At 42.4% G+C, this 22,907-nt stretch overlaps 1 protein-coding gene across 4 annotated transcripts in view; it reads right to left on the minus strand.

Moving 5' to 3' along the window:
* The window catches only part of SOGA3 (SOGA family member 3), a 52,176-nt gene extending 30,057 nt beyond the window's left edge, over positions 1-22,119 (minus strand). For all 4 annotated transcript variants that reach the window (XM_053285841.1, XM_053285832.1, XM_053285828.1 and 1 more), the window contains exons 1-5: positions 21,947-22,119; positions 21,677-21,797; positions 17,497-18,584; positions 15,392-15,616; positions 12,770-12,928 (exon numbers count right to left, since the gene is read on the minus strand). In XM_053285841.1, coding sequence (XP_053141816.1) covers positions 12,770-12,928; positions 15,392-15,616; positions 17,497-18,501 — 1,389 coding nt within the window. In that variant the 5' untranslated portion in view covers positions 18,502-18,584; positions 21,677-21,797; positions 21,947-22,119. The remainder of the gene's footprint in view (positions 1-12,769; positions 12,929-15,391; positions 15,617-17,496; positions 18,585-21,676; positions 21,798-21,946) is intronic.
* Between the last annotated feature and the right edge of the window lie 788 nt (positions 22,120-22,907).

The following is a 22,907-nucleotide window of genomic DNA, read 5'->3' on the forward strand; positions in this document are numbered from 1 at the left end:
AACATATACCTTCTTGCGTCTGCGTTTGGCAAGGAGAAGTTTCTAGACACAGAGACATAACAGAGCACATAATTTGGTAACACAGAGACATAATTTGGCCGTTGGTTGCTGATCCCTAAATAGAACTCTGTTTACCTTAGAGATTATGATGCAACACAATAGCTCCTCAGATATGCAGGCCTAAGCTATTTAGGACTGTACAGATCAAAAGCTAAACTTTCAGTACAAAAGTCAGTGTGGACTATGAAAATTAATTCATAATAAGCCCACCAACTACTGCATCCAAATACTTATGGACAGCATGAACTAGAACATATTACAGTAGTTTGGATTGGGGGTTATAAGAGTAAAGAATAAAAATTATGGTTGCCAGCAGGGATGTGAGGTGAAAATATTTCTGTGGAAAATATTCTAAAACCGGAAAATTTCTCCATACTTATTTTTTGTGTGGAAAATTTCTATTGCTAAAATTTCATTGCCCAACATCCAGACTAGCATTGTGCAGATGAAGTTCAAGACTACTGCTGTGCTTTCGTTTGAGCAGGGAAAGGGGTGACTTTCATCAATCTTCCCTTCCCGCCCACAGTGCATCACCAAAATATGTCCTTGAAAGATGAACATATTTTGATGACACACAATGGGACATATTTTGATGATACACAATGGACTTCAGAGGTTAGGGACGACTGGCAAAAACTGTCTCTGCTCCCATCCAAGTGACAGTACACTTCAACTCGAACTGCTGAATGTGCACAACACTAGTTCAGATGTTCAGCATTGTTTCATAAATGGATGCCAATGCAATATTGGGCAAGTTCAGCAATTTTAAAAATTGTAGTTAATGTTTTTCAGGTCATAAACCTTTGAATTTGCTTCAGTATAATAAATGAAGCACATGAAGTGTCTATTAATCCCGCATATCAAATTAATGTTAGAGATACAGTGTGGCAAATTAATATGGTGAAGCTTTTTTAAGCCTACTTTCCTTAAGGAAAGTAAGTTTATGAGATAACCCAGCATTGTGTGTGTGTGTCCGTGTATGTGCCCACCCCCGACCCCATCAAATTTGCAATGCCTGGATCAATATGAACCAAATTGGGTACAGTTGTAGAGACACATAGGGACACCTCAACGGCGCAGTTTGTGATGATGTCATCCACCCTGATTCAAGATGGGAGACACATGAACATTTGAAGCGCAAGTAGGCTTACTTGTGAACCGCCTAACCAATCTGAACCAAATTTGCTACAGTTGTTGGGATACTGAAAGGGAAGTAGGCAGATTAGTTATTAGAAGAACTTGTTAACTGTATAAATAAGTCAAATAACACATGAAATAAGATCATAATCTATTTATGGCATCAAGAGAATCTGTATAATATTTTCTGAGGAAAAGGTAATGCAAATTTTATGCAAATAAGGGGAAATTTGCATAGGAAATTTCACAGAAATCTTTACAGAAATTTTCCCAATTTAAAGATTTCTAGAAAACCCACCTCTCTGGATCTGGAAGAAAGAGATGTATTCATGTTGGTACAAGGAATTTCTGGTCATTACCTCAAGCTGAAGTTCAGAGGACAGCAATGGATCCAGGAACTTCCTGAGCTCCTGTGTTACTAGGAGAGGCTGCCTGTCCCTACATAACCTACCATTTGAAAAACACAGATCAAAAGGCAGATCTGGAAGGGTAGTTCTAATGTTTTGTAGTATAGCATTAACTTTATGCTTGGTTTTGAAATGTTGAAGGCCAAGACACAAGTGTGCCAGGCATACAAAGAGGAACAGAAATGCCATAACTGAACAAAAGCAAACAGTATGATCCATAAGACATATTTTATTCTGAAATGGTTATGAAACAGCTAATTTCACTGTGTGGGAGACTAGACCAAGTGACCTTTGGATATGCCAGTCCCTACAGTTTTACATTTCTGGGTAGAGAAATGTCATGTTCCTGCTTTCCCAGGTTGCCCTACAGCTTTTTGATAGATGAAGGCTGGTGGTCTTGGAAAACATTGCATGACAGCTTAATATAATGTGTAGGTTTAAGCGAAGCAACTTTTATTCCTCCTTTGAATTTCAAACTGAAGCTAAAGGCAGTTTTGGTATGCAATGTACTAAACATTCATCAGAAACAATTAGCATGTTCATTTTTCTCTCTATATCCAAATCCAGATAATCTTTATTACGGTCTTTGACTATATATTATAAAACACTAATGAACAAACTGCAAACTGTTTTTAGTATCATTACCACATGATACCATTACTGAAAACCTAAAGCAACATTTAGGTTGCATCAATTTAGCCAACATATCTGATTTTAAGTGGATTTAGGGTTGGGCTCCAAGTTACCTCACCATACTGACTGTTCTCTGTTGCAATCCTGGGGCAAAGAAAGTGGCAGAAATCTTCATACAGCTGCTCATACTAAACATAATGGAGAGGCCATCACTCCTGATGATGGGCCAGTTAAGACACTTGGAAGCTCAAATGGATAATCTCATGCCTTACCATTGGGGTTCCCAGTGTTGAGTGAGCCTCCTTCTCCCCATACTCACCAGGGAGGAAGCAGCTCTGCTCTGACTGTTTCAGTGTACACCATGATTGGGCAAAAACGCAGAACACACATAAACACACTCCTGCTCTTTGTCTGTCTGTCTGTCTCTCTCTCTCATATATAGTGCAACACAGAACAGCAACAACATTGTATGTCACATCACTTTATCAGCTTGACATCAATTGAACCATGTGACTCCTTCCTTTCTCCTCCTTGTGAGCTGCATGTGTTCAGGCTGCCTCAGTCACACTGATATTACGCACAAAGAAGTGGTTAATCCATTTTAAGGGGAAAACTTTAACTTAAACCTTTAAGGGGAAATACTTAAACTGTATTAAGTATTTTTGGAATCTACTTCTCTGAGACTCTGTACCTTTGAACTGGAAGTCAATTGTGTTATAACACTTCATTTAAGAGCCTTGAAAATCTCCCACAATTTAAGAAGTCCTAGCTTCCAAATGCGTTTGACATCCCTGTCTTTGGATACTGTCATGGTAGAAAAAGGGTCTGGTGTGATACTGACAGTGTTACAATCATTCTACTAAATCATATTATCATGAATGCAAACTGCTGGTATTTGTTTAAACTACTGGCATCTATTCAAATTAAAGGCCAACATCACACGCTTCTAGTAATTAGGTTTCCAGGGCAGTCACTATCAATTATGCTATAAGTTAATGTATATCTCCCCTTATTATAACCAAACAGAATGGTAGCAGATGCACAGCAAATATCTCCTAACTATGATGGTCAGTCAGCTGTGACATAAATAAAGAAGTTATTGGAATAGGTTTCAACTTTAAAAAGATATTACAAGACTTGCTATCTGACAAATATGGTGAAGAAGCAGGATTTCATTCTGATTATAGACAAGGGGTGGGGGGAGAATTCAAATTCTAAGGGTTGATTCAGATATTGTAAGCTGCTCCACAAAGAGGAACCTCAGGAATTCTGGAGATGAAAGCTGTACGGAGGAAGCAATCTCTGCCCTTACACATACAGCCACCTCTTCTTGAAGCTGATTCATGTTTTAGTGTGCAAAAGAAACATGATCCTTGTGCAAACTGCCACTGGAAAAGTGGCAGCTGTATCTACAAGTGCATTGGGTCGGCCATTACTTTCTCCATGATCCTTAGCGCTGCTTAGCCGTGAAGTAACTTACTAACTTCTGAACCAACTATGACTCTACTCTAAAAGACAGTGGTTGATTTGTTAGACCAGCTCTAACTGCAGGGTGCTTCTTATGTCTCAACAAGAGCCAGCCAAAATGCAGAGTAAATCTCACCTGTAGAACATCCAACCATGGCACAGATTCATCACAAGTACACATACCTGTACCTTAACTTTTTTTTACAGTGCTACAGCAGTAAGAATTTACAGAAGTTACCATTCTGAGCTCTTGATCAAATCACTAATCCTACCTTTATAAAGGAAATTGAATTTCAGGTGTCAAAGAGCCTTCACAGACACTCAGTTTACAGGGAGACAACTGCATTTGCTCATCATTTGTTTTGTGGAATCCATGAGTGTCTAGTCAAGGATGCACTTCTCATCCATGAGTGTCTCATCAAGAAGTGCAATATTCCTGCACTCAGGGTGCAATATATTGCTTTGGGGGGAAATGACATTCCTTCCCCAGCTATTGTTGCCACTTCTGTTTGGAATGCCATATGGAAGGGGTTAACAAATTCTAGGCCAGGATCAGTGTTTGCTCTAAGGTGTGTACATGTCTGCAGGCACACAAGTTTGTTGATGTCCGCTCAGTTAATTTTAGATCCCACTCAGGTTGAATCAGGAAGGCCCCACTCTGAATGCATGTGCACACACATTGCCTGGATACTGCCACCCAGAACAAAACTCATTCCACACATAGATGAAAAAAAATGAGAGAACACTGGCCAGGACCCACAATAAGGAATAGGGGTGTGGGGCAGTGATGGCGGGCAAGCAAAGGGAGTTGATAGTCAAGAGGGAGCTGCTGAGAGGCAGGGGTTTACCTGACATCTCTGAGGCATGGGGGATGGTCAAAGGCAATGGGAGGTAGATGGGGAAGACAGGAATTGACAACCACCCAGTGTCTCCGTCATTCACGAAGTGGAGGGCAAGCACCACAGCAGTGCTTCTTTGGCCAGTACGCTGGAAGAAAGAACTAGTGGGTATCTTTCAGGAGGGAACTTTCTTCAGCCAAAGAAGGGCTGCTGCTGTGCTGGTCCTTGGCTTTGTGAACAGCGGAGAAATCAAGTAGTTGTTGGCCCATGTCTCCCTCCCTGCACCTCACAGATGCTGAAGCAGTTCTTTGGGATAGCTTTGAGTTCCCAGTGATGTATCTTCCTGATATTTGGATTGGTGTATAAGCAGAGTACAAAGATTTAAGGGAAGAAGCTATGACAAACAGATTCCCTTCAAAAATCCTACTTGTGTGAATCAGAGTTTTCAACAGTTGCTGCTATAAGGAGCAAATACTGGTCAAAGATAAACTTGAGGCCTGAAATTAGATTGGCAGTCTCAAACATAAAGCCCAGGTTTGAAAACTAAGCAGCAAGAAACAAACTCATCCTTCTCACTGACAATTTCTCTGTGATAGCTGAGTTAAGCCCTTATACATGCATTGCACTGCTGAGCTATCTACTGAGCAACTCCCTCTCCACTGAGACCCAGAGATACATTGGCAAATGATGCAGGGAGCTCATGAAGCCAGGATCCCTTTGTACACTGATTCCATCCCACTTACTTCACTCAAAGCAAGGAAACGATAAGCATTCCTAACTGCGTTTCTAATTCTTATTAGCAGCTGTATAAGCAGAAACAACAGAAGAACTATTCATAATTAAGAACAGTTATAGACCCATTTCTGGATATATCTAGATACTATTTTGTATCTAGTACAGGAGGCCCTCGTTTTACGTGGGGGTTAGGTTCCCGGCTACTATGAATGGCAAAACCCTCATTTTACGTCAAATTAAAAAAAAACCTTGAGCCTATGGAAATCTGAGGGTTAGGTTCCTTGGAAAATTTCTAAATCCCAAAAATCACCCAAAATCATCCCAGAAAGGTGACATAAATGAGACATAATGAGGAATTATGTCAGACATAAATGAGAAACACAGCACTGTATCTTAGCTGCTCCAGCTCCTCAACTTTCCAGCTACTGCAGTAATGACCCCAAAACCAACTTAGTTCCAGCTCTGAAAAGTCTGTTCCTTGGTTGGCAGCAACTCATCACAAAACAGAGGAGTTACATCACCCCACTATAGCACCACTGGAGTTAGCAGCACCCCAGCTCAGAAAGAAAAACATTTTTTTAAAAAAAGTAAGACAGAGGAGACAAGTCTCTGGCCTTGTTGGCAGAAAAATAAACTGAGAAAGGAGGAGTTGGCACCACTCCAGCTCAGAAAAGAAAAAGACATGGTGGGGGGAAATCACTCCACTACAGGAGAAGGCACTGGAGAGGTATCATCACTGCTTTCTTCAAACCCATGGAAAGTGCTGGTAGAGCTCTCACTCTCAGATCTTGCTTCTTCAGGTGGGATGATGCTCTCAACCTTCTTGAAGAAGCTGGTGATGGTGGTCTGCTTTGCTGTTGCCCAGAGTCCTGTAGGTTTCTCTGTAAGGTTGTAGCACAACTTCTAACTGTCTCTTGAATCTTATGATGCGCTCCATTGATGGGCAATGTCTAAGGCCTTCTCGGTCAAGGAAAACCCCATCTTTAGAAATTCTAACAGCACCTTAATGGTTAAAGGCTTTGCCACCACCATCTCCTCCTCTCCCAGCTCTTCTTCATCACTCTCAGCAGCTCCTCCAAGTCCTCCTCTGTCAACTCTTCCTCATGTGACTTGAGCAGTTCCTGCACCTCATCTGTCTGAATATGCTCCAAGCCTTCACCAGCAACACTGTGCACAAGGTTGATGATTCATGCCACTTCATCTTCTGCTGAGGTAAGTGCCTGGATAGATGTTGTAGGGCCACCTGAGCCACAACTTTTTCCAGCAGGCATTCCAGGTTCTCAGCCGGGTCTCCTCAAGGAATGCCTTGATGACTTCTATGCAATCAGCAATGCTGTGAGTCTTCCAGCAATCACTGACTGTCAGAGAGGGGTTGGTTTCCATCATGTCCAGAAGCCTCTTGAATGACTTAACCACTGCAATGAAACCCTGGCCCATGGGCTGGATTAAGGAGGTGGTGCTTGACAGCAGGCAGGCAATCTGCAAATTTGGGTGGAGAAACTGCAGGGTTTCAAGATGGCCAGGGGCATTATCCAGCAGCAGGAGAATTTGAGGTGAGGTTTGTTGCTTCCAGATATCACTCCACCTCAGGTAGGAAGCAGTTGCTGACCCAATCAGTAAAGACTTCAGCAGTCATCCATGCTCTCCTGTTGGCTCGCCAGAAGACCAGGAGTTGGTTCTTTGAAGGCTCAGTGCCCAGTGAAGGAGCACTGGCTTCACCATGCAGTCTCCAGCAGAATTCCTGCGGACTAGAAGGGTTATCCTGTCCTTGGCCGTCTTAAATCCTGGATAAGTTTGTTCCTGCTTGGAGATGAAGGACTGGGCTGGCATTCTTTTCCAAAACAGGCCTGTTTTGTCACTGTTGAAAACTTGCTCAAGTCTGTATCCCTTCTCTTCAATCAACTGCTGCAACTCTGCTGGGAATCTGCTTGCCGCTTCATGATCTGCAGATACAAACTTCTCCTGCCAATTTCACATTATGAAGGCTCTAGCAGTGCTTGAAGTTCTCAAACCAGCCCTTGCTTGCCTGAAAAGTGCACCCAGCATCACCAAATGTTAGTGCTTGACCCTCCTCAGTGAAATGCTTGTACAGCCTCAGTACCTTCTCCCAGATCACTGGTCCACTCAGTGGCACTTTCTTCTGAGCTTGGTCCTCAATCCAGATGTTCAGGGCCTTCTCCATGTGTTCCATGCTAGGATCCTGAGAGTGGAACGCAACCATTGCACTTCCTGAAGTGCTTGCTGCCACACTTGTGCAGATACTGGCTTCAGTTTTTCTGATGGACCGCACAGTTGGACTATTAATGCTGTAATGGTGCCCAACAGATGCTGCACTGTCCCCACAAGCCAACATGTCCAGCAACTCAATCTTTTGACTCAGGGACATATCTTTGCTCTGCCTTTTGCTCTGCCCCTCAGTAGAGCTCCCTGCCTGATGCTTCTCCATCTGTGGAGAAAAGAAAACTGCACAATCACTGTACCCTTACTAGCCCCCCACCCCGGCCAGGTACCCTTTCCTCCCCCCAGGAAGGAGAGCTGGTCTTGCGGTAGCAAGCATGAATTGTCCCTTTTGCTAAGCAGGGCCTGCCCAGGTCTGCATTTGAATGGGAGACTACATTCCAGTTCCCTCCCTGGCATCTCCAGACAGGGCTGAGACTCCTGCCTGCAACCTTGGAGAAGCTGCTACAAGTCTGTATAGATAGTACTGAGCTAGATGGACCAACAGTCTGATTCAGTACTGTACAGTATTTGTCCAATAAAGCAAGTGCGCGAACGCACAAACACCCAAGGAACAATCCCAAAGATAGCCTGGGACTATCTTTGCACAAGAAACTCCAAACTCCTCAAAAAAAAAAAAAAAACACTCCAAAGCACTCCAAGACACTCTCCAACCTCCACTATCAACAACCCACAATGCTCATCCCTCAAACCACACCTATAAGGCACAATATTGAAAGTGAAACCAAAAATTGTGCCTGCAAAAACTGTGAATAGCCGAAACCGTATACTGCAGATAATGAGACTGCAGAAAACTGTCTCAACATGCGTTTCTCAACTGTGAATAACAAACCCACGTAAAATGAGGTCCTCCTGTATAAAGCATACACACTGAAGCCTGCTTGAACAATTACCAATTTAATTACTGTGGTAAGGCCTCACTATACTCTTATTCTACTACAGATCACAAAAGAGGAGTGGAACAACATCAGACCAACTACTGAGTTTTTGTGCCCCTTAGAAATTTCCTCTAATGCCCTAAGCCCTTGAAAGTACTGCTAAGTAGTATGTTAAGGATCATAGTATTATTGAAAGGTATAATCTAGTATCTACTAACTGCTTTCAGCAGGCTCTGCCTGGTCTGCTACTAGTACATTTTTCTTTCTTCTCTGTCTCCTTATTCCACTGCAGGGAACAGCATAATGGCGCCTCCTATTCCAAAAACCTGGACCCATTCCACAAGAATGTGCCTGAGAAATGTTTTCTAAAACAGCTTACAGTATCCCACAGAGAGCTTACCCAAAGGTAAGTAATAAACCAAATCCATCAGTATGTCAGAGAAAGAAAGCAATAAAAAAGAGTTAACATTTATTATCACAAAAACCAGCAAGAGAAAAAAGAACAAGAAAAGAGAAACAAAGTTATGCAAAATGGAGGCTGGATTAACAGTTAGACACACAAAAGAGTATCATAAAAACATGCTGAATTAGCTGCACTGTAGAATCCAGTGTTGACGTTTGAAACGAAGAGCTATATTTAATTTCTGCAATCTAACTAGATTAATAACCAAAGCTCTGTTCAAACAGTACCTTTGTAGTGTTTGTTAATTTATTTAACATACAGTATTTCTATACCGCCCGAAAGGCAAGTCTCCAAGTTGCGAGCTACTCCAATGCAAATTGGAGCCACTCTAGGGTAGTCTGCTTCCATGGTGCTCTGGGTCTATTTGTAATGAAGTACAGTGACTTCCCAACAGAGCACAATAAAGCTAGCATGTGATTTAACCTTAAGATATGGATTTGAGCACCTAATTATCAGGTTAACTATACAATCACAGACCTGCAAATAGCTACTCAGCAGGCAACAATGACCTCCAGCTACCTGGCCAGTAATGTGTATAGGCAGGTGGACCAGTAAAAACACAGTTTAGAATAGTGTATGTTGGAGGACTTCTTGAAAATGTACTGTATACACTGCCACAAGGAGATTCAGTGCATAGAATGATAACTCCTGTATAGTGTTATGGCTCCTTAACAGGTATGTTAACCATTGCCCTATCAGTGCCACACATATGCTAGGCAGACAAGATGGATGCTCTGCTAGACACAAAAAGAAAGTACCCTAAGTGCTAAATGAGGTAATTTCATCTTCTTTCAGTTCATTATGGAAGCTAATGGGGCACATCATTCTAAATATCACTGAATGAGGGTGTTAATAAGGGTGATGCTGCCAGCACCAATGTGACAAGGAAAGAATACTTTCATCTTCACCATCCCTTGCAACCATGTACCTTTGCTTCAGGTGGCCTCTAGGAACAGTAAAGCAAACATTCTTTCTAAAGCCCAAGACACGCGCAATACTTTCAAACCCGACAGGCCCAGATTCCCATGGCATGTAACTATGCTGATTATCTTCATTGCTTCTTTTTCACTATGTGCACTGCAGTTATTGCTCATTATCATCAACTTCATCTTTGTTAGTATTATTGCTATTACTTTTCAATATACTAAGAGTTTGACAGGTCTATGTAACATAATAACATTATATAGCATTATGGAGATAATCTGAACTGAAGGATTGCCCCTGTACATGGAAAATTCAACACAAATCTGTTCATAGACACTCAGACTACTGAGAAAGCTGGATTGTTCTGCTTTGTCACAGAAAAAACAAAACAAAACATGAGAATTCAGGCTCTCAGGAGAGAATTCAGAATTCAGGCCCAGAATATATCCTGTATCAAGGAAAAGACTGAGTTCTAATTTCCAAAACAATTTCACCCTCAACACCGAGTATTCTGATATCAGCTGACCATTCATAGGCTACCTATGGCACCTATATTCATAAGCTAGTGTGGTGTACAGGTTAGAATGCTTGACTAGGACCCTGGATACCTGGGTTTGAATCCTACCTCAGCCATGAAGTCCACTGGGTGACACTATCTTACAACCTAAGCTACCGTAAAGGTTGCTGTGAAATAGAAGGGAGTAACTCCTTGGAGGAAAGGCAAGATATAAATGGGAAGAGTACTCTATTCCTGTGAACAGCGGCATTGCCACTTATTGTTCTATGCCAGGAAATCCAAAAGAAAAAGATGAGTATATAAGAAAGAAAAGAGCTCAACAGCCTGCCAACTCATTTGCATCATTAAAAAACAACAACCCAAGAACTATGATTCAACAGTGAGTTAATGAGCAAAGGAAGATAAATCCCCTAAACCAGGATTCTGAATACCAATCATGACTTTTTATCAGTTTTTAAACACATCAGTCCATCCACAAACAAAGATAGCACATTTTCTTTTATTCAAGCTACCCTTTATATGTCTTGGATATTTAGCCTGTAAAACTGTAGCAGCTGGGCCTCTTACACATTGCCAAAGGTAGATGCATGGCAGTGACAAAGATGACAGTGGAAAGAAACACATTATCTTGTAGAACATAAATTTTGTGTGGGACTTGTCAGAGCAAATGGTGAAGGAGAACAGCTCCAATACAGTTAGAGGGAGCTACAGAAAAGACGACAATAAAAGTCTATTTCTAGATGTTGCACCAAAGCTATAAATATCATGAGAATGAATATAACAAAATATTAGGATATTTTTCAGGACATGACAAAAGGTTAACACTGGCCACTGGTCATGATTCATGGCTGATCAAACAAGCTGCTATTTAAAAGTTGGCATAATTAAGAAAGCAAAACAGACAGCTCACTCGCAGAAGACTTTTTGCTCAGATATGTCTAAAAGTTTGCACTTGGAATAGAACATACAAAACTGGATTATCATAACAAAACTTAAACAGAGCCTACATTTGCTTAGAGCTCATAATATTTTTAATTGGTAACTCCTATTGGTCACTGTGTCTTTGAAGTTACTCGAGTTTTATTTAAGTAAAATCATTTGGAAGGTGATAATTAAAAAGGTAACAGTATATCACTGATGGATGTGACAATTTCAGAGGTTACGATTTTCCTCCATAAAGAGCATTTACATATAAGAAAGTGCATGAAAGCCATATACAGTACAGGCACTCATGTGTAGTGACTGAACATGACATTTTCCTTGCATTTGCTAAAAAAATATGCTGACAAATATTTCAAAGTTGGTTTTAGAATAAGTGCAGGTGCCAATATGTATATATACCACTGCAGATAAACCCCAGCGTGTGGTAGCCACTTTAAATCTGATGTGGTAAAGCAGCTGCTGCATACAAAACCAGACTAGAGCTGCCTCCTGTTTCAACTTCTGCAGACATTTCACCTCAGTATCAGACTAAATGCATAGGGACCAACAAAAGAGTTGACTCGCTGCACAGACATCTCCAAAAATACGTAAAGCATTCTAAAAAGTTCTGGACCTTCTAAAGAAGTTGAGAATGTAAAGTATGTTCTAAAGAAATAGAAATACATGATTTGAAATTACAAGGAATTTGTCCCCGTTCTTTTAAAAATAGGAATTTTAAAAAGGAATTGTCCCATGCATGTGTCATAATGCGCAAAAGTGAACTTTCAAGATCCATTACCCAGCGCTTGCACATTTAAACTGTACAGACACTCTCTCAGTGGTTATTCCAAAAGCACGGGGGGGGGGGGAACCACAGCTAACTTGTGCTCCCTTACAACATCTAAAGCACTGTCACTTTTTGACACCTTTGTTGTGACACAAACAATGGATTTGACTGGATAGAAAATGAGGACTTTGCTCATTTTCCTAAACAACTAAAACAGTAGAATACATTTCCTATAGGAACCATGGGTTCCTTTCTTGTGCAACCTTTCAGGGATCTGACAACCAACCATGTATTCCAGGAAATGTGTATGGTTGCTCAGAGTTTGAATAACTATATTCTCTTTCCAAATAATTAAACTATTCTATCCACTGCAGGGCCCTCTTGATTTAATCTTGCATACTGTGAATTATCAACACCCTCTCCTGGAGCTTTCCAAGACAGCAGGCAACAGTTTTCTGAGAGGCTTTACTGCGAGTTCAAAATTGCCCCCCAAAAATCCAATGCAAAAAGTTGATTTTTTTTACCCTGGATATAAATTGGGCTACACTCTAACGTGGAATTAAAAAAACAAATTGTGTGTGAAATGCTCCCTGATAGCTTGCAGGGACTTTGCAGTAAATCTGGCCAATATGTGGCCATTCTGGAGGGGATACGAACAAAAAGCCAGGTATTAAAAACTTCCTGCCAGTAATTAAATTGATTAATATGTCAACAATAGTGAACTGCAAGGTGGAATAAAATAAGGTAACACCATTACACTAACCTCTTTCATTTTGTCAAGTTCATTCTGCAGAGCCTGCTTTGTAATCTCGACTTCTATCAGCTGCTGTCTTAATTTTTCATTCTCATCTTCTGTAGTGGTGCGTTTTTCTTCCACATTTTCTAGCTCATGGTGAAGTCTGACTGAAACATCTTTTGCAACCTAAATGGAAACATGTTTGAAACATTAAACCGAAAAGGCATGATGACTACAGTGCTAATTAAAATATTTTAAATGTTTAGAGATCTGATCTCTGTCATCAAAAATTGGGTTTGCATAGGTGTTCTAAAGCTAGAGTTGTATTCTGACTAATTCTGTCTGCAAACCAACTCCGGAGTGATATCTGGTCTGCCTGGAAGTACACCTCCTGGGGCAAGATTTTCCCCTTTGGACTCACTACAGGCCCCTAAGGATGTCAGCAGCAGCAGGAACACCAGTGAGATGAAAAGAACCACCATCTTCTCCATTATATGTTATAGCTGCTCATCTCCAAGACAAGCCAGGAGCTGTATTGATTCCATCTGGTCTGTATGAAGAGGAACCTCTTCTCCCCACAACAGATACATCTAGTGGTGTCTGGTATCACATGTACAGTTTTGTACTAAATTGATAATATTTTTGTTAGCTGATTAGAATGCTATTTCATAGAAAAGTGCAATATAAACCTACTATAAACTAAGTCCATTAATGCCAAATAAATAGTTCTCCTCACTGATATTGAACGGATGATTAAGGTTTGACGGGGACTTCATGCACTTTACTTGGTGATTCATAGAGACAGCATGAACTTGAGCACCGGTGGCACTCAGTAGCGGCCAGTGTGGGTGCTGCTGGCGACAACGAGAGGCACCTTTAAGCATAAATTAGTAGGTACTTCCCTCCTCTCCAGGGGCACATGCTCCAAGCAGCAGTGTGCCACCCAGCACTCCCTGTAGTGGAGAGCCTATCCCCCCCACAGGGAGAGCAGGTGTGGCCGGAGCAGAGGTAAGCACCTGCTAATTTATGCTTAAAGGTGCCTCTCACCATGTGCCCCCCTACTGGTGGCACTCACTCAGTTGGCACTTGTTTACAGGTCCAAGTACACCTGCCTCTCCATCAAAACACTGGGCACAATCCAACAGAAAGTCTGACATGAACTTGAGAGTCTTACATAGACTTTTCCCATGGCAGGAGTGGGGGCACTAATTATTAATGTATCATAATTTGGACTGCAAGCTTTCATTGGTTGATTAAGCGGTAGCAGTTTAAACATAGGCACCAATTTTAGTCAGTGAGGGCAGCTATCCTTTGGTAGGTCTCCAGGCACACTTTTTTAAAAAGCTCATTTGTTTCTGGTAAATCATTGTGAAACAGAATGAAAAAGCAAATACTTAAGATGATCCTTTCTTCCAACAATGAGTTGATGCTTTTGTCCATTAAATTGTAAACTATCTCAAAAAGGGTTTGACAATATACAAATTTACCTCAAAGTTGGAAGTTCTGGGAATATACAAATGTATTTAAATTGATTCTATTAATCGATCAATAAATCAGTTGAACGTAGATGATTAATCAACATGCAGCCTGATCTTATGCATGTTCACTCGGTTAAAAAAAAAAAAACCCACACATTACATTTTTGTAAAATTGAAGATGTCTTCAGTTCAATTTCATTTGTACCAGGCAACTATCTATTAAAATCCAGCTAGCAATTCTAAGTTTTAAAAAAACTGCTATTCTATTTACAACCTAATCATAGCTATTCTATTTACAATCTATTCATATACATGTTTTCTTAGAAGTAAGCCCCACTTTCAACTGAGCTCATTCTCAAGTAAAGGTACATAGACTTGAGGGCTTAATATAGTTTACCTTATGATTGGTTGGAAGTAAACTGGATTACTTATCGGAAAGCAGCAGCACTGAATGACTCAGTTACTCCTTATAGGAAATGCAATTGTCCATGAAATATTGATACAAGAGGATAACGATTATTTAACCATAAACTATGTCACTAGTCTCTGTCTCTGTCTCTCTCTCTCTCTCTCTCTCTCTCTCACACACACACACACACTACAAAACAGGCTGACCCACATCTGATTTTTAAAAACTGCAACAAAACAGAGGGAGAAAATACAATATCATGTTAAAATATTATAGATATTTTCCACCGGCACTGTGATTAGTCAAATTGGGATTCTCTTTCTATAATGAAGCATTTAGTGATATGCTACGTATCTTTTTATGACTCTAGACTGGAAGAGAAGTTCAGAATTTGGTCCAGAATGAACAGCAACAAGGTTGGACCCCTTTTTTTTCCTTGTGGATATATCTGCTCACACAAATTGCCCCTAAAAAACACTGGATCTCTTTCTACAGAAATTGGTAAAGCAACTGTTAAAACCCAGCATGTAAGGTTCTTAAGGATTTGCTTTCCAATGACCAAAACAGCTAAATATTTGAATAATAACTATTTAAACATTGAGTATTGAGGTTGTGATCTAGGTCATGAAATGCTGGCTTCCATAACCAGGCCTCAAGGACGCTCTGCTTTATATAGGACATAAAAAAGATCCAAAACCACAGTGCTAATAGTTCCTCCCTTAACAACCTCCCACAGCCCAATAACTTCTGGCCCTGTGGTACCTTCAGGTCCTGCTCCAAGCTACGCAAGAGCTCTCCATCAATCTCCCCAGTTTGCGCATAGCGAAGCCTCTTGCGTTCAGCCTTACGAAGACGATACTGAAGAATTCGGCAGTTCTTGTTGGCCCTTTCCAATTCGTGGCGCATTTCCTGTAGTTGGCAGGCATCCTCTTCAAAGAAGCTATCCCTCATCTCATCCATCTCAGTCCTCAGCTCATCTATCTCATTCTGGCATCCATACAGAAGAAAACATTAGAAAAGGAAATGGATCACATTATGTTAATTCACATGAATAAATCAAAAGAAAGTGGGACTTAAGTTAGCCAACACATACTTTTTATATAGACTTTACAATAAATAATTTGTCCATGTACATTGCATTTCTCTCATTTGCCCACATATTTATTTAATTACTAGTAGGGGCTCCCCCCCATGTCCCCCCCATTTGTACATCACTTTGGATAACTTTTTGGAAAAGCAGAATATAAACACACACACACCTGGAAGTAATCAATTATAAAGTTATACATAAGTGGTACTTATCTGGTGTGGCCAGCAAAAGGAAACATATGCATCCTCCGATCAATTGTTTTTGATAACACTGAGCAGTCCTACGTAGGAACATAATAGGTATGCTGGTCTTCCCATTCCCATCACCATAATCATAGCCAATCAACTGAATGATGACAGGAAACTTATGACAGGGCTTGACAATTCCCAAACACCTGGCACCTGATACAGGCAATAGACCAACTCAACCAAGAAGAGGCATGAGCAAGCAAAGCAGGGTGAGGCTGTTCCTTCCTCCTGGTCATATCAATCTATTGGCTGCCTGAGCCAGACAGACATGACCAGGATGAGAAGAGAGCAATCTGCCCCACCTTTGTTTGCTCCCTCTTCCTCTTGGTTGTGTCTGTCTACAGTTTGCTTTATCCAGATGGTCACAACAGGAAGAGGAGTGAACAACCGACCTCTACCGTGCTTGCTCATTCCTTCTCCTGGTTGCATCTGTTTGGTTCAGGCAGGTGATGGGACGGACATGGCCAGCAGGAAGAGTGATCAAGCAAGGCAGTGGGTCATGTTTCCTCTTCCTGGTCATGTCCAAATGGCTTAGGAAGGGTTCAGGGTGCAACCAAGGAGGAGCAGTAAGGAAGCAAGGTGGGAGCAAGCAAGTCTCCCCCCATCCTGCCCAAGAAATGGAGAGCACTTCCAGGGGCAAGTGACAAGGCGAGCCATGGAGAGGAGAGCATTGCTGATGAGCAGAGGGCATGAAGCAGAGGGCAGTCTGGCTCCTAATATTTTGGGCTGGCTCTTCCAGCCAAAGAAAATCTGTGGAGGTCTGACTTAGGAGTATTTTAGCACTAGTGCAAGTATTGGCATGCTTTTAAATAGTTCTGGAATAAAATTCCTTCCCTGACAGATGAGATAGATTAGAGTACTATGATCCAAAAGGAACAATTGCTATATTGTTATATTAAGCATTCTCCTTAAAAGGCATATAGACAGGCAGCAAAACAGGACTACTTCATACGTAGGTGGAATAAACCATATCCTTGTATTTCTACTACATGTCAACCAAAATTTCTGTGATGTCTAAAGAAAAAAACATGTGCATGTTAACATGTGAAAAGCAAGGAGAGTAGCCATTGGTCAAATATGTAGCTGGGTATTTTCCCTCTCACCACAGAAGTGTGATTTATTTGGAAAACCATCTTGCCTAAAACAGCTCTGATTAGCTTTTCACTGTGTCAGCTTTTCCAGACAGCCCAATTGATAGATACATGCATTCCCACACTTGACCAAGGAAAACAACTGAAGAGAATTGGAGCATCATCTCAGAGAAACGAGTGGAATATAATCACTTTACTTTTAAAAAACAAAATAAAATGTTGCAGGATATTTGTGCCAACAGAACAGGACTAAGGAGTCTTTCCAAGCCAAGAGGCTGAGACAATGGACCATATGGATTGCCTTCCGACTTTTCTCCTGTAAGGGAAGGAAGCAGGATTCCCTTCCTGCTCCTTTTCCGGGAGAGAAGAAAAGCTCCCCATCCCCGCCCCTGGCCGGGCCACACCCGATGCATGTCTTCCCCTCCCTCCCCTCCTCACCTTGAGGGTCTCGTTCTCATCCCGCAGTTTCTCCACCTCGTCCTGCAGCTCCTGCTGCTGCCGAGGGTTCAGGCTCAGAGCGCCTTCGGGGGCTCCGCTGCGGCCATTGCCTTCTTCGGCCCCAGCCGGCGCCATTGGCGATGGGGTCGAAGAGGGAGAGAGGTCGGCAGGTTGGGGCTGCCCGGCTGCCGCGGCACCGCCGTCACCGTTGCTCTGGTTGCTGCCTTTGCTTTGCATCTGGGCCGCCGCCAGCCCTTTCCTGAGGTGGAACTGGATGAGCTCACTTTGCAGGCATCCTTCCTTCCAGTAGCCGCCGCCGCCGCCCCCCGCCAGGACCCGGCCCTTCCCTGCGCCACAAGAAGATGGAGGAGCCGGGGCCGCCTCCCCCACGCCCTTCTGCGGAGGCCTCCCCGCTTTACCCCGGCTCCAGATCTTGGGCGGGGGCTGAGAAAGCGCAAACGCGCCCTCGCGTTCCACCTCCCCTCCGGCCGAGGGCGTCTGCTGCTCGCCCACTCTGGGCGCCGCAAGCTCGGCGTCTTTGACGGCCGCTTCTCGCTTGTCAGCGGCGGGCCCGGGGTTTGGTTTCGGGCACCCGCCTGCCAGGGGCGAAGCGGGCTGGGCTTCAGCACCACCCCCGGCCTGGACAGCTCCCAGCGGCACCGCGCTCCTTACCGGCGAAGGCTGCGGAGGCAGCTTGTCCCCTCCCACTCCTCCTCCTCCTCCTCCCCCCTTAGCCCGGCTGGTTTTCTGCCCTGGCGGCGGCGGCAGCTGCGGTTGTTGCTGCCGGGCGGAGCTTGCTTTGGTGGCAGCAACTGCAGCAGCCGCTGTGGAGCGGGGAGAGTTCGCAGCTGGGGAGGGCTGGCGGGCGGGAGAATCCCTGGGTCTGCCTGGAGAGGATGCTCGTTGCTGCTGCTGCTTGTTTCTGCTGCTGCTGCTGCTGCTCCCCTCTGGATGCAGGCGAGGCGAGCCTGTAGCAGCAGCGCCCCCGATCGGTGGCTGGCTCATGGTTGACGCTATCTCTGCGGAGTCGCGGAGAAGTCCAGTCCTCTAAGGGTCATCTTTCTCCTACTTGTGAGCTTCCCTTTGAGCTGGTGAAAGAAGCACACGCTTGTAAATAACTTAGCAGGACGCCAAAGCAAGCCCGTCAGCCACAGTGGGCTCAATGTGCCTAGAATAAGAGAAAGGAGTTGCAAACTGCTCCACGAGGTTGCTCTTAAGTCCTAGATGCGACAGTATTGTCCTCTCCCGAGTTACAGGCGTTACCTGGGTACTTGCTCTGAAAACAACGCGCAGCGACAAGCAACAATTTTCGATGCTGAGCTTCCATCACCACCATCATATATATGAACCACTCCTGCTGAACCAGTGCCAACTAGATTTTTGTCGGTAGATCAAAATACTGACAGTTTGGGACTTGTGTTTTTTCTAATGCGAATTGGATTCAGTAAATTTGCATTAACACTCAAACCACTTGGTTTCTCAAATCACTTTAAGTAGTTAATTAAACCACTGGTTCTTCAAACCACTTGCATTAAGCACGTTAGTAGGTCAGTGAGGTCAAAGCCACAAAGACATTTTAAATGGGGACATCTAGGCCCCCACATTTTACATGTTCCATGTTGTCATCCTATGCTAGTTTCCCTACCAGTTTACACCCCTCCAAACTACAATTATAGGACCCACTCAGCCTACATCACCAGAGTTAGGTGTAACATCCATGCCAAATGGAAGTGAGGAAAGCCGTCCTCTGAATGTGCACTCAAACTTCACTAGATAAGTGTCTAAGGCAAGTTTTAGTTACCCAATCCTAATCAGTTGACCTTGTATCTTGCAAAATTCTTCCATTACATTGAGCTCATTATATAGACTGAATTCTCATGACCACACTATCCTGATTAAAAAGTTAACCAGGATTGCCAAGACCCATGGATCAATTTAATCACATTTAACCAGGTTAGTTAACCAGCATCAGATTATTCATTCATTCATTCATTCATTCATTCATTCAATTTCTATACCGCCCTTCCAAAAATGGCTCAGGGTGGTTTACACAGAGAAATAATAAATAAGTAAGATGGATCCCTGTCCTCAAAGGGCTTACAATCTAAAAAGAAACATAAGATATACACCAGCAAGAGTCACTGGAGGTACTGTGCTGGGGGTGGATAGGGCCAGTTACTCTCCCCCTGCACATATACAGGCAGCAAAACAGGACTCCATCTCCATTGTCAAAGCAGATTCTAAAAGCTTTTGCTCAGAGGAATGTCACAAAAAGCCCATACAGATGTGTGGAGAACTAGTCTTGTGGTAGCAAGCCTGAATTGTCTCCTTTCCTAAGCAGGGTATGCCCTTGTTTGCATTTTGATGGGAGAATACATGTGTGAGCACTGTAAGATATTCTCCTTAGGGGATGGAGCCACTCTGGGTAGAGCTTCTGCATACTTGCTTGCAGAAGTTTCCAAGTTCCTTCCCTCCTTGGCATCTCCAAGATAGAGCTGAGAGAGACTCCTACTTGCAACCTTGGAGAAGCCGCTGCCAGTCTGTGTAGACAATACTGAGCTAGATGGACCAATGGTCTGACTTGGTATAAGACAGCTTCCTATGTTCCTAAGTTCAAGCTACCCTATGGTGTGTCCTAGAATCACTTGGTCTTCTATATGATCCTGTCACACATCTGGTGCAAATGTGTGGTTAAAAGTGTTGCAAACTGGTAATCACTATTCCAGTCCCTCTTAATGGATAAAAGCATAAATTCAGTACACAATATAATTTCAGCAGAGTTTACATATATTCTTATAACTATGACATACTGTGCATATTAAACACAGAGACAAAGATGTAGTTATACATGAAAAGATAAAACTGACAAGATCAATTGTTAAGATTCTAGCAACTGAATTTATACCCCAAAATACTAAATTGTGACATTACTTGCTTATGTGCCAGTGTTGCAGTGATTACCTTCTAACACTTCTAGTTGGAACATTTAAAGAGAGTAAAACATATATTACAATGCAGGCAACTACAATATTTCAATAGCTACATTGGCAGTGAATTACCAAGTGAAATATATAATATTCTGCAAGCCCAGTTTTATTAATAGATGGATGAAGTAGGTAAGGAAAATAAAAGTCCCTTTTAGGCAAGTTTAGTCAGAAGTCTCTCTAAACCCAGTTATTCCCAAGTAAATGTGGATGAAAATGCAGGCTAAATTATTACAATGTTTTGTATATGACTATTACTATTATTATATACATACACACATACATATGTCATTGCTCATAGCCATAGTCCATTGCAATGCTACTGTTAGTGTAATCTTCCCCCCCCCAAGTATCTATTTTAATCTGAAATTTTAAAAAAAAAATTACAGAAGGAAATTGCAGATCTTTTAACACAAAAATAACAACAAACCTTTACACATTCAGATCAAACCCTTACACACTATGGAATTAACTTATTTCCAGATCTCATTTATTATGACATCTTTTACACAGTAGTAAACCTTATATCAAGGAATTTTCTATCAAGAAAGTATCAATTTTCTATTCTATCAAGGCCCTACACACATTACCTGCTCGCAGCTTTGCCTCATGAAGTTTCACTGCAGCTGAGTCACCAGTTTCACCACAGCACTGCCAAGGGCATTGTATGATCCTTACAAATCTTCAGTCTTAGCTGGCTAATTTCTTTTTACAAACGTCAGAAATTATATCCTACAATCACAACCAAGAATCTCCCCACTAACCAAACTCTGCAACACAACTAGATCTTGAGACATAGTCACGTGGCACAGAGAAGTGGCAGGATGAGTCTCTGCAGATTTCCCTGCTAAAGCAGCTGCCAAGGAGGAAAAGGGGGAAAAAAGAAACAAAAGATAAATTCTATACTTCGCCAACAAACATGGGACTAAAACTAATTTAGAATCAGCCATCAGTTCAGAGAGCGCTTTTGGTTTTGGGTTTTTTTTCCACTTTCCGGCAGTACTCTCTTTCCAGATGGATTACAAACTGCAAGTGTGTTGAAGATCTATTTTGGCTTTTCTCCAGGATTGAGCATGCAGAAGAGGAAGAGAGAATTTTCACACACTGAGTCGAAAGAATCCAGAATTTGTTAAGTTTTTATGCTGCTCAATGCCCTTTTCTTTGTCAACAATGGCTCCAGTATTAGCGTTACTTACCCCCCACTTTGTCTCCTCTTAGGGCTGTAAAGCGCACACCCACACGGATGCATGAGGTACCATGCAGTGCCAGAGCTTCGCTGGGAAATGCAGCAATATTCATGAGCTGACCTCACTGGGCCTGGAGTGGGGGGTGGGGCGCGAGAGGAGAGAAGCAGCAAGGCAAGGAGGAAAGAAGCGATTAAAAGGCAAGAACCACGCCCAGGCCTCAAGGCTCCATGGGAGCTCTTGTGTGAGCTGCACGGAGTGGAATTGGATTACAGCTCTCACCGAACGAAGAAGGCCACAGACACAGGCAATTTTCCTTCGCAATTCAATCCAGGGAAACAATCGATTCGGATCAATTATTTATCTTCGTTGAAGTAAGGATGGCCACTGTGATGTGAGGCGCTTTCTGATGTAGCGGCAGCCAGCAGCAGCAGCAGCATAATGGCAACTGGGCTCTCCTTTGTTCTTTGACTTGAGTTCCTGCTATATGAATTGCATTTCAGTCACTGAGTCCCAAGGAAACTAGGGGAATTGGAGGAGACAAAGAGTAACCATGCTGTTGTGTTGCTGATTGTTTCATTTGCTTACCTTACTCACTATGTTAATTAAAAGGCAGCCTTCCTCACTGGCTGAGGCCTAATATATTACACGGTGATATTTTACAAGCATTCTCTTGTAACTTTAAAAATAACACTGTATGTATGAGGATTAGCATACCCCTCTTATTTTAAGAAATATCTCTTAAAGGATGGATGTGGTATTGCTTATTCATTAAATCTCATCCCCATGGAAAGTAGTAGATTCTGTTCCATAGATGCTATACAGCAGAACTTCTTTTTTTAGTATTGCATAGCCTTTATGCCCTTTATTATCTGGTACATCTTCAAAACAGAATGCCCTGTGTCTAAGCCAATAGTTCATGATTGCATAAAATTTTATTTATTTGGATAGTGTTAAGGATAGGTAGTAAGTAAAGTGTGCCGTCAAGTCGATTTCGACTCCTGGCACCCACAAAGCCCATTGGTTTTCTTTGGTAGAATACAGGAAGTGTTTACCATTGCCACCTCCCAAGCTGTATGAGATGATGCCTTTCAGCATTTTCCTATATTGCTGCTGCCCGATATAGTACCAGTGGGGATTCGAACTGGCAACAAGACTAAATGCTTGTTAGTAAAGCATTTTCCCCACTGCATCACTTAAGGTAGGGCAGTAAAGGCACATATATTCCGCATTGAAGGCTTTG

Source organism: Hemicordylus capensis, chromosome 1 (genome assembly GCF_027244095.1).
Source record: "Hemicordylus capensis ecotype Gifberg chromosome 1, rHemCap1.1.pri, whole genome shotgun sequence".
In the NCBI taxonomy this organism is placed as follows: domain Eukaryota; kingdom Metazoa; phylum Chordata; class Lepidosauria; order Squamata; family Cordylidae; genus Hemicordylus; species Hemicordylus capensis.